This window comes from Gekko japonicus, unplaced genomic scaffold (genome assembly GCF_001447785.1).
Source record: "Gekko japonicus isolate JY-2015 unplaced genomic scaffold, Gekko_japonicus_V1.1 scaffold18, whole genome shotgun sequence".
In the NCBI taxonomy this organism is placed as follows: Eukaryota; Metazoa; Chordata; class Lepidosauria; order Squamata; family Gekkonidae; genus Gekko; species Gekko japonicus.
This window is the reverse complement of record NW_015170275.1, coordinates 2739542-2751192: the sequence shown is the minus strand read 5'-3', so window position 1 is coordinate 2751192 and position 11651 is coordinate 2739542. Positions and strand designations below refer to the sequence as shown.

The following is an 11651-nucleotide window of genomic DNA, read 5'->3' as shown; positions in this document are numbered from 1 at the left end:
CCCTAGCACTTTTCTAGAGACAATACTAGTGAGGTTACAAAGCTCCAGATGCCATTTATTCAGCCCTCCTTGCAGGATCTAAAGTAAGCATTTTAGTAGCTTATTATTATTTTTAGTTTATTATTATATTATTTTATTATATTATTATCATTTCAAAATAGGATTGCCGGGTCCCCTCAGCTTGCCAGCAAGGGGCTTTGGGGGGTGTTCTGGGAAGAGGCGGGGATGTCCCCAATGTGATGATGTCAAGTATATGTGGCATCATTATCTTGGGGATACAGCTGCCGCTGGTGCCCGCTTTGAACTCCAAGCAGTGCCTGCTTACAAGAAGCATTTGAAGGGACTTACCCCAGCTGCTTAACCCTCCTGCAGACCCCCGACATACTCCCTTCTTGCCCTACTTGCCACCACTGAGAATGCCGCTGCCACCACCAGCCCATGATGGAGCCCCAGGACCAGCCTTCCCCTCAAAACACCTTACTCCGACAAGCCCTCATGCAGGCTCCCAACAACAACAACCCCCCCCCCCGCTCACCCTGCTCGCTACTGCGAATGCCACCGTCCTGTGACAGAGCACCAGACCCAGCCCTGCCACTGCAACACCTCACACCTCCGGAAACTGGCATCCTGCCTCCCAGGGTCCCACAGAGCTTGCCCTCGTTACCAAAAGGGATACAGGGCAAGGCTCCTGAGACTCCGAGGCAGGAGCCTGTCATGAGCATGCCCGTTTGGGCCAGGGAGAGGGAGCAGGGGGGAGAAAAGGGGGGAACTTTGGACCTAGGCAAGGCACTTACCCAGGGCTGTAGCCAGAGCTTTGGGAGAAAGGGGGAGGAAGACACCTACCCCAGTCACATACATGCTCAACAGGGAAGGATGCTGACTGCAGACATGCCCCTTTCCAACAAGGCAGGCAGACACTCACAGAAGGCACAGGGGAGGAGCAAGGAGGGGTAGATTTAAGAGGCAGCAGGGGAAGACCTATGAGCAAAGAGGAGGGCCCTTTAAATCTCACATGTGGCTGGCGGCGGGCAGGAGCCCTCAAAATCGAGGAATCCCCCACCTCTACCTGGGGTCTGGCATCCCTATTTTGAAATCAGCTGGAATAATCTGATTAAATGGCTGTCAGAGTAGTTCACCACACATTTCCATGTTTCCTTTCTAACCATATACGCATATACTTCCTCAATATTAATATAAATTAGACAGAGATATAATTTTAAGATTGGACTGGATTCCAACTATACGCTGTAGGCAGAAGGTATTTCTGCTACTGGACAAGGGAGGACAATCCTTTGCATATTAGGCCACACACCCCTAGTGTAGCCAATCCTCCAAGAGCTTACAGTAGCCCCAGTAAGAAGAGCTCTGTAAGCTCTTGGAGGATTGGCTACACTCGGGGTGTATGGCCTAATATGCAAAGGAGCTCCTGCCACCAGTAGAGCCCTGGTAGTAGGTTTTCTGAATTCTCAGATTTCTTTTTAAAAAGTAAGTCACTAGCCCTTTTCATTGCAAAGATATGCCTTTTCCCCTGTATGCCTGCAAAGGAAGAAGCTAGATACTTATTTTTTATAAAACACAAAAGCTGAGAATTCAGAGAACCTGTTACACCTATTGCTACCATGATGTATCATTATAACAATATTCTAGTGCTGATTAAAAAAAATGGTTCCCTTTGTGGTGGGGAGGAAGTGGCTGGCTGCTGTGTTGACACAGTCAGAAAAAAACGGCTGCCACGTGTGGGGCCCTAAAGGTCCGAATCTTCCCACCCACACCGCAGCCATTCAGGCTTTACTGCATCTTTCTGAAAACTCCAGAGCAAAACAGGATTGAGAAAAATTGGAGAAAAGTTAGGGAACTCCCCAGAAATGCACAAATGCGCCATGCTTTCCAAAAGCATTGAACTTGAGGCAGGTAACCCATGTGGAAGACACCACAGACTTGCAATCCAGTGTAGCTAATGCAGCAAGTTATACTTCGTAGGCATTGCACAGCTTGAATGGCAGATTTATCTCCTCTCTTGCTCTGTCCTTATTGCTTAAAAGCACTGCGGGACATTGTGACGGGCACCTTCCTATATAGATGCAGGCATATGAGTACTATTATCCTTGGAAGGGTTGCCCGGTCTCCTTGTTCCTCCAGCACGGGGGATTTGGGGGGCATTCTGGGGATGGGCAGGGATGTCATGCAACATCCCCAACGTGATGACATCAACTGGAAGTGACGTCATTGCATCGTGGATGTTGTGTGGGGGACGCTCTGGTATTTGGGTGAAACTATGGTTTTTCGTCCTTAAAACCATAGAGTTGGCCCAAATACTAGTGTCCCTGTGTGACGTCACTAATTTGATGACATCACTTCCGGGTGACATCATCGCATTGGGGATGTGACACAGCGATGTCCCTGTTTGTTTGTTTATTTATTTATTAGATTTTTACCCTGCCCTCCCAGCCAGGATCAGGCTCTCTCTTCATAGGCTGTCAGATGTCAGTGGTGGTGGGAGCTCCAAAGGCCTGGTGGAAGAGCTTCATTTTACAGGCCCTATGGAACTGCAGCAGGTCCCTGGTCTCCTCCAGGAGCTCATTCCACCACCAAGTGGAGCCACCACCAAGAAAGCCCTAGTTGTTGCTAGCCTGGTCTCCTTGATATTCAGAAGGACTAGCCAATTCTGGGTCCCCGATCGCAGCGTTCTCTGGGAAACATATGGGGAAAGGCGATCCCTTATGTATGCAGGGGATGTTTCCCCTGCCTGCCAGCTGATCCATGGGGGATTTCCTGCCCAGACCTGGGGTCTGGCAACACTAATCTTCGGGTTACTGCTGCATTGGCTCAGGGGGCAGTTTGCTAATGAAAATCAAATACAGAATTTCTGTTCATGCTTTTTTGTTTTAGAATTTCAGATTTCAACAGTACACTTCAGAGATTAAGTGAGGTAAGCTATTTGGGATGGCTGCATTTAATTATGGATTCTCAGAAATAAACCTAAATTTGAATGATTAAATACACATTTTAATTATGAAATAATTATATTTAAATTTTATTTTCTTGTAGTTATCTTTCATGCAATGTGATGCAGAAAACCAAAGGTTTGTTCTTTTAAAAAATAATTGCACTTATCTTTATGCTTCAGTACTTCGGCTGTACGTATTAAAAGATCTATTTCAGACTTACTTATTTAAGATGGGTAGCCATGTTAGTCTGTCTGTAGCAGTAGAAAAGAGCAAGAGCCCAGTAGCACTTTAAATACTAGCAACATTTGTGCTAGGGTATGAGCTTTTGTGAGTCACTGCTCACTTCTTCAGATACTGCTCAAATGTGAGTCCATCTGATCTTATATCTTGGAGAATGAAGTGATTTCAGATACCAAATGACAATAACAGGCAAATGACAATAGCAGGTGAATGACAATAGTAATTGGTAATGAGACAGGAAACCTAGGTCTCGATTCTTGCAACTGATAATGAAGCTCAAGATGATGCATCCTTCTGGACTGAATTGAGACTTAAGTTTCCCGTTTCATTACCAATGGTACTTTCATTACCCCAGAGGTAATTACTTGCATGGATTTATTCTTTAAGCTGGTTTTCCTTATCCATTAGTGTTTGTTCTAGTAAGTAGCATTTTAGTTTGCTATGTGGCTGTCTAACTGATCAAGAAGAGCAGAGCAACGTTTTAAGAAAGTGATATGGACATGATAGTATTTATATGTGAACCATATAACACCCATTCAGTGGGATTTACATTTATTTTTTTCTCCATTATAGTACATCAGATTGCAGTTTCATTGTAAAGTTGGACACAAGAATGAACATAAGCAGGGTACTGGCATATTTACAAGACAAAGCATTTGTTGGCCCTATCAGTAAGTAGTCCTTGAATACTCAGCATGTATCTCTTGATTAGCCAAGGACATGTTTTCTCTGCATCCAAATTTCAGCACTTTACGCTATGAATTCAAACAGAAGATGACATTGGTAGCTCTAAGGCAATAAAAAGCCCTCAAGAATCAGCACATTTAGGATTTTTAAACTTGGGTTGGCATACCAGTGTCTTGGTCACCTTACCATTCTAGTTATACATAATATTAAAATATGAAAGACATCAGTAATGTCTATCCATTTACAAATGGTGTTACTCTATTTAGTTTGTTGTGGGTCTTTGATTTGAAGTTTCGTCTACCCAAACAGTGATGGTGCACTTGGGGCTACACTGCTTTTACTGCTGTCACTGATCCTGTGGGAGGAAAAGAAGCCCATGTTCTTAGCGATAGGCAAAGCTAAGTAACACTGCAGGAAGAGACACTGTCTCTGTCTGCACATGTCTGGTGAGTGGACAGCAGCACCCAGTGCAGGCCAATAATGTAGTTAGCTTGCACTAGGCAATACAGGGGATCAACTGGTCCCTTTTTCGGTAAGCATGTAGGTTGTGTTTTCATAATCAGTAGTAGAATTCCATTCCCACGGTTATTCTACAGTTGCCATAATGGACATACATTTCATGTGATTTCCATGGAGTTTAATGGCATAACGATAGTGTCATATTTTGCACACTGAGAATAATTATGTGGAAAACAATGCTAATCTCTGCTAGTAGGCAAATTAATGTGATGTTCAGTTACATTTCTTCTCATGTTTAAACTACAGAGCTCTGCTGCTGTTCAACTACACAGCTTTTTTCTTGTCCCTCAACTGTCAAAGAGCTGCAACAACTGCAGTGGTAAGTGTGACATAAAAATAAAGCAGCTTAATTTGGGGAGTTGGGGTGTACTCAGGCGGGGGGGGGCTGTTATTTCTAGGCAGTTGTGTAGTACAATTCTCTATGTATTTGGGTTGTATGAATGTACAGCCTGATCCCCTATATGGTTTTGGTCTGCAGAGGAGAGACAAGCACTTGCTAAAACAAAGCTGTAGTGTAGTATGCCATACCTTCTTTCCCCCAGGCTCTTTCTGTGAGTAAAAGGCAGGGGGAGGAGGGGGCAGGGTCCTTTCCAGGGCTGCTTTGGCCTCTGAAGGAGGACTCATCCATGCCTGACAGCAATTACTGGATAACTGGATAACACCCAGCTTGCATGACTCAACTAGGTCTGGCTGTTTGCTACTGTTCAACAGCAGCCACCCAATAAAAGCCAGTGTGGGGTACAAGTTAGAACTTCAGAGTGGGGTCTGGGAGACCCAGGTTCAAATCCCCATTGTGCTGTGCTGTGGAAGCTGACTGATTTTGTCACATATTTTCAGCCTGACCTACCTCATAGGATTGCTGTGAGGAGAAAAAGTAGGAGAGGAGAATAATGTAAGCTGCTTTGATCCTCACTGTGGAAAAAGGTGGGGTATAAATGAAGTAAATAAATTTTAAAAATCTAGCTGAAGATGGGAGGCAAATAAGAGGTAGGTTGATGAATGGCTGAGACGGGCAGAATGAGGCAGGGAAAGGGAAGAGGATATGGCGGTTGCTAGGAAATACAGGGTAAAGTGAGGTGCCCCCTGCAAGTTATTGTGGATTCCTTACCATGCAAGTGGGCCTGGTCCAGCAGCCAGCACCACGCAAGAGGGCCATAGTTTTCCCAGACAGAGCCTGCGGGTGGAGAGGGAAAGCTGAAGGTGGGGGGCACAGATAACGGTAGGTTGGCTGTAAGGTGGGAAGGAAAGAAGGAAGCAGGAAAAGGGGAGAGGCTGTGGAGGCTTTCAGGAAAGGGAAGGAGAAAACAGTGCGGGAAGGGGAAATGAGATACCCTTTGCAAGTTCTTGCAGGTCCCCTGTTTGTTCCAATATAATTTCTTTATATGATTTCTTGTCTTCATACACCATCAAGTAATTTATCACCAGTTCATCAACCTTTGTAGGAATTTATGTAAGAGATCTGAAATCTAGGTAGGTGCTGAAGTGCAATATTTTTGCACATCAGAGAGACCCTGCAAACTGATGTGTTAGTGCAGATCTATATTGTGGCTTCAGTGGCTCAAGTGGTTAAGATGCTAAACTGCAGGCTGTGGAAGGTCGGTAGTTCAGCAGTTCGCGACCCGAGTGTGCCGCATGACGGAGTGAGCTCCCGTCTCTAGTTCCAGCTCCTGCCAACCTAGCAGTTCGAAAGCAAGAAATTGCAAGTAGATAAATAGGTACCACTTTGGTGGGAAGGTAACAGCGTTCCGTGCGCCTTGGTGTTTAGTCATGCTGACCACATGACCACAGAAATGTCTTCGGACAGCGCTGGCTCTTCGGCTTTGAAACGGAGATGAGCACCGCAACCCTAGAGTCGGATTCGACTGGCTTTTGAGCAAGGGAACCTTAACCTTTTTATATTGTGATCAGACTGTTTGTGACAATAGGAGCTGGGAGACATCTCTCTGAGTGCCTCTTTTCCTCTCAAGTCTTATCACGTGTTGTCTGAGTACTAATCCTGAAGCAAATATAGCACAATTATCAAGATATTTGTTATCCAGTGAGTATTTATTTTTGTTTTATTTAAAATAATGATGCCCCACTTTTCTCCCCAATGGAGACACCAAGCAGCTTGCAACATTATTCGGTCACTCATTTTATCCCCACAACAACCTTGTGAGGTATATTGGGCTGTGAGAGGGTGACTGGCTTACTTTCCCCCATGTTTTTCCTGAAAGTCCACTGACATGTAGGATTACCAGTGAGCTTCCATGTCAGAACAAGGATTTGAACCTGGGTCTTGCAGATCCTAATCTGACATCCTCACTACTAAACAGAAGATATAAAAATAAATTTTAAAAAGTTGTTGATGCAATTCAGAATCTGGTAATTGGGACTGAACTGTGGGAAACACAAACATTAATTTAAAATATCTTTCTAGGCCTCATGCTGCAAAGATAAACTTGAAAATATATGGACAATTTTTTCTAAATGCTTTGAATTACATGAGTAATGGAAATTCTTCATTCTTGGAGTTGCAAGCATTTAGAAATTATCAATGACCTTGTTTCAGTTGCTGGGACTATCCCCCAAATAGTCTCAGAAACATGTGCTCAAGATAGGGTTGCCAAGTATAGCTTACCTCCGCAGCGGGGGACTCCCGGGTGGATCCCGGAGCGTGCACGCGCCGCATGCACGTCACCAGGAAGTGATGTTATGACACCGGGCACACTGTGGGCAGGGCCACGACCATTCGAGGGGAAACCGTAGAGTTTCCCCTCGGATGGTCGTGGCCCCGCCCCCAGCATGCCCGGTGTCATAACGTCACTTCCTGGTGACGCGCACGCCGGGGTGGGGTTCCCCCCGGGGCCCGATTCCGCGGCGGCGGAAATCACGCCTCCAAAGCGGGGGTTTACTCACCCCCCACCCCCACTTGGCAGCCCTAGCTCAAGATAGAGTCCAGAGAAATCCTAAAACAGATTCTTCCCCATAGGGGTTTTATAATCCCCCCGACCTTGAAGTTCTATAGCTAAAGTGTAATCAAAGCTATTGTCCTTCTTCTGGCTTGATCCTTTTACATTTCCGTGGGACTGAATACTTGGAAGGTCACACTCAGTCCTTTTTCTCTTTCCCCCCAGCCAACAAAAGGTGCTTTATAAACTATGAGGCTGCATGGGTGCAACCCCATTACAATAAACCTTGATATAAATTTTAACACATTTAGTAATTCACTTTCAGCCTGGCCTACCTGACAGAGTTGTTCTGAGAATAAAATGGAGGGAAGGAGAACACTGTAAGCCATTTGGGGTCTCCATGGGGGGAAAAGATGGGATATAAATTGAAACATGACAGAAATACTAGCAAAACATAAATCTCATCTTATTTTATTTCATACATGTATAGGCTTGGATGCTATGAACAAGCTCTGCATGTGCTGAGCACAGGGCTTTGCCACTGAGGTCACTTCCTCTTTCGCTGGCACTTCTGTTCGTGCAAGAGCTCCATGAAAACCATTGAACTTATACAAACAGAAGTTCTAGCTGAAGAGGATGTGAGCTTTGCAGCAGAGGTTGTCTATGTGCAAAGAACTTATTCATAGGTCCCAACCTTAAGCCTTCTTTGTTTCTTTGCCTGTGCAAGTTGTGAATACCTGTATAATTATGTCTGTTTCCCCCCCATAGTGGTATGCACAAAGTTACCTGTGCTGAACATAGTTCACCTGGCCCACCAGTATCAACGTATGCTGCTTCTGTCATGCCTTCTAGCACTGGAACCCAGCCTGATACCCTTTCTCCCAAATCAATCACTATGTCTCCTCCACTTCTGACCACACCTACAACACACTCTCCTGCTCCCACTCAGATGAAAAGTACACTTCTTCCTTTCACCAAACAAACCTCAGTGGTCCTTCCTTCTCCACCTCCTACAACATCTACCATACCAGTTGTTCTGTCTACTGTTCCTTCTTTTGATGTAACAACTCCAGTCCTTTCTACTGTATTGTCTACCAAACCTGCTACTGAAACTTCTCTGGCAAACCAGCCCATCATACCTACTACTGAAGTATCCCACACTACATCTTCTGCCGAACCTACAACAGCAGTTTTGCCAGCTACATCTTCCCCCTCATCTGCCATGAACAGCACTTTTGACATGCATTCCAAAACCAATTCAACTGGAAATCCAGGTAAATGCATTCCAGGTAAGCTTGAGATAGTGATGTTGTTATTTGGAGCAACTTTCACGTAGCTGCATCCTAAATAGCTTAACATGTAAACCAGATACTAGTGGAAAACAAAGGAAGGAATTCAGAGTGATGTCATCGATGAAGCAGGAACCTGGGACAGGGCATTTTTAAAGAACTGGAGGCATTTATTCAGGACATCTGATTCATGCATACCATACACTGGGATCCTGCACTGTCTCCAATTGGTTTGCATGATAGAAGGGGGCCATCTCAGAGCATGCTCTTTGCTTCAGTCAAGGTGTAATGATGGCATGACATTTCCCAGGCCACATCATACCTAGAGGAAAGGTGTGATATAAATGTTTTAATAAATAAATAAAATCATACCTCCTTTTCTGTGATGTCTCCCAAACTTTTGATTTGGTGCTAAAGCGGTAAGTTAGGGTAACAGGAGAAAGCCCTATGCAGGTGTGCCTTGAAACCAACATGAGCAATACATTCTTTTTAAGACATCAGAACATAGCATAGTGTTTTCATTTTAGATTTACAATACTAATATTAAGTATGACGTCCATTAATCAGGATTGTGGTTGAGACAAAAAAAGAAATAAACTAGTTTCAACATAATGCTTCATTTTCATGTTTCTAATTCTTAATCCCCTTGGTGTATACATAAACGTACGAGTGGCTAATATCCTGGTGTATTTTTCTACTTTCCCTTGCAGAACAAATATTTCCCAATGTCACCAATGGTATTAATTCTTCCTCTGTTGAGACCATAATAGCTGAAATGGAGAGGGCATTGTCTGCAGATAAAATAGAACAAAAGCATGCTGAGGAGATGGTAAACACAATTAGTAAACTCCTGGATAATCCCCAATTGCAAATATCTTCACTGTCTAAAAGGTATTTCTTTTTGTAATTTGGTGAACATCTGTGCTTCTCATCCTGATATGATTTCGTTGTACATGGTTGTGATAGGAGAAAACACTCAGGCATGCATTTTCTCTTTCATTTGAAATGTAAAATCTTTTTACTGAAACCAGCATCTTGTGGTCACAGCAATGGATCCTTCTAGTAGCTTTTGATTATAGACTTCAGAATGTTGATACTCTTCTGAAACTACAGAGATGAAGCAAGCAAAAATCCATATTAATAACTGTGAATTGGATCTAAGTATCCTTTCAATGGAACAAGTTCATGGAAGAGATTTTATCACCTTCCTCCTCACCCAGTAGCCCTTGCATCCCACAGAAGCTGTTGAGGGTCAGGGAACATGACAGATTGTTCCATGACCATTGCAATGGCTTTTTTGGGGGGGGGGGAGCAAAGGACTGTTGGAGGAAGTGGTGAACAGTGCTTCTGTAACCTCCATTCATGGTAGCTTACAATAACTTAACTTACAATAACTTCTACTTAACAAATTGAACTTGTATAAGGAATCTTCTTTCTGTTTTTTGTCTTTTTGTTAGCATTTCTACACTGTCCTAGGCACCTCACCCCAAATAAGAACATGAGACCTCAAGAATGGGTTTAACTAGTTTGTTTAAATGGCTGATCTACTTCATAATCTATTAAAAATGCTAACATATTTTAAGGGGCAGGCTGCACTAGCCTTACCATGGGCATGTGTACCCTAGCTCCAAACATGGCCCAGCTATTATGCCAGCCTTGTTTATCGCCACCAGTGTATATAATGTGCTGAGGTGCCAAGATTCATCACCCTCCCCTAATGCGCCATAAACCACTACCGGGTTTGAGAATGATGCTGCTCAGCACCAAGGCCCTCCTTCCTTAGGCAATGACCCTCCATCATGCCCAATGCCATCCAGTGTTTGCCATTTCTCCCAGCTCTCCTGAGGAACCAGTGCTGCTGAACTAGTTGGGGCCTAGCCACTTGATCAATCAGGTTTATTTATACCCGCCTCCTAGGTACATCATGTAGCAGGCAAAAAATGAAGCAAATGCCTGTGAGGGCATGCTATCTGTTCAGGAAAGGGGGCTGTGACAACCAGCCATGAACATCTATGGAAGTATTTCTTATGAAATGTTTGCACTTCTTTCAAAACCTGTTACAGAAGGAATAAATTAGTTCCATATGATCTTTTATATTTTCGCTCTATTTTTAAAGTTCCTTAGTTATAGATTTGTGATCAGGTTTCAAATAGGCATATAAAGATTTGTGTGCTTTTGGTGATGATTATATAGCACTCAAAAAGGCAATATGTTATCTTTTGCATTTTTACCTTACTAGAATAATAAAAATAGTGGATGCAATTGGCTTAAAATTGAACTTTGCGGCAGAATCCATTGATTTGACATCCCCTTCCCTGGCTCTGGCCGTTCTGAAGATCAACAGCAGTTTCTTCAATGGTGTTTCTTTTGCTGTTGAAGATTCCTCAGACCTTCAGGTAAGCCAAGGGTTTTATTTAGGGGTTTTTTCTTCATTTCAATTAACTTCCAATAATGGGAATTTGAACACATTTGATACTGCAGTGAAGTCTAAAGTCTAGAAGTACAAAGAAAAATTCAGGATGGAATGTAAGAATGTGAGAAGAGCCCTGCTGGATCAGACCAAAAGTCTACCTAGTGCACATCCTTTTTCCATAGTTACCAAGCATTTACCTCTCAAGAATCCCAGAAAAAAGACACAAAGACCAAGAGTGATTTCCCACAAGCGCTGCTCTGCACTCACTCCTCCTTTTTGCCCCGATGGTACGTGTCAATTTCACACAAGCTGCTACGCAGCCGCATTTTGTCCCGCAGCTTCGTGCGATTTCCCCCGTGTCTACTCAATCCTCAAAAAACAGGATTGAGTAGAGGCGGGGGAAATTGCCCGAAGCTGCGGGGCAAAATGCGGTCGCGCAGCAGCTTTTGTGAAATTGACATGTACCATCGGGCCAAAGAGAAGAGTGAGCGCGGAGCAGCGCTTGTGGGAAATCACCCCAAAAGTCTCAGTAACCCTACACTTATATTGCCTTTGAACATGGAGGTTCCAATCAACCATTATAGCTAGATAGGTCAACCAATGGTCATCCATTTATCAAATCCCACCTTTAAAGCTATCTAAGATGTTGGCCATCACCACATCT

The 11651-nt window shown here is 43.9% G+C and overlaps 1 protein-coding gene across 1 annotated transcript in view; it reads left to right on the top strand.

Annotated features, from left to right (window-relative positions):
- ADGRG2 (adhesion G protein-coupled receptor G2) overlaps positions 1-11651 on the top strand; it is a 66586-nt gene that overhangs the window by 33489 nt on the left and 21446 nt on the right. Inside the window, exons 6-13 of the mRNA XM_015417589.1 lie at positions 7-83; positions 2890-2929; positions 3049-3083; positions 3762-3859; positions 4641-4713; positions 8054-8559; positions 9285-9465; positions 10814-10970. Coding sequence (XP_015273075.1) covers positions 7-83; positions 2890-2929; positions 3049-3083; positions 3762-3859; positions 4641-4713; positions 8054-8559; positions 9285-9465; positions 10814-10970 — 1167 coding nt within the window. The remainder of the gene's footprint in view (positions 1-6; positions 84-2889; positions 2930-3048; positions 3084-3761; positions 3860-4640; positions 4714-8053; positions 8560-9284; positions 9466-10813; positions 10971-11651) is intronic.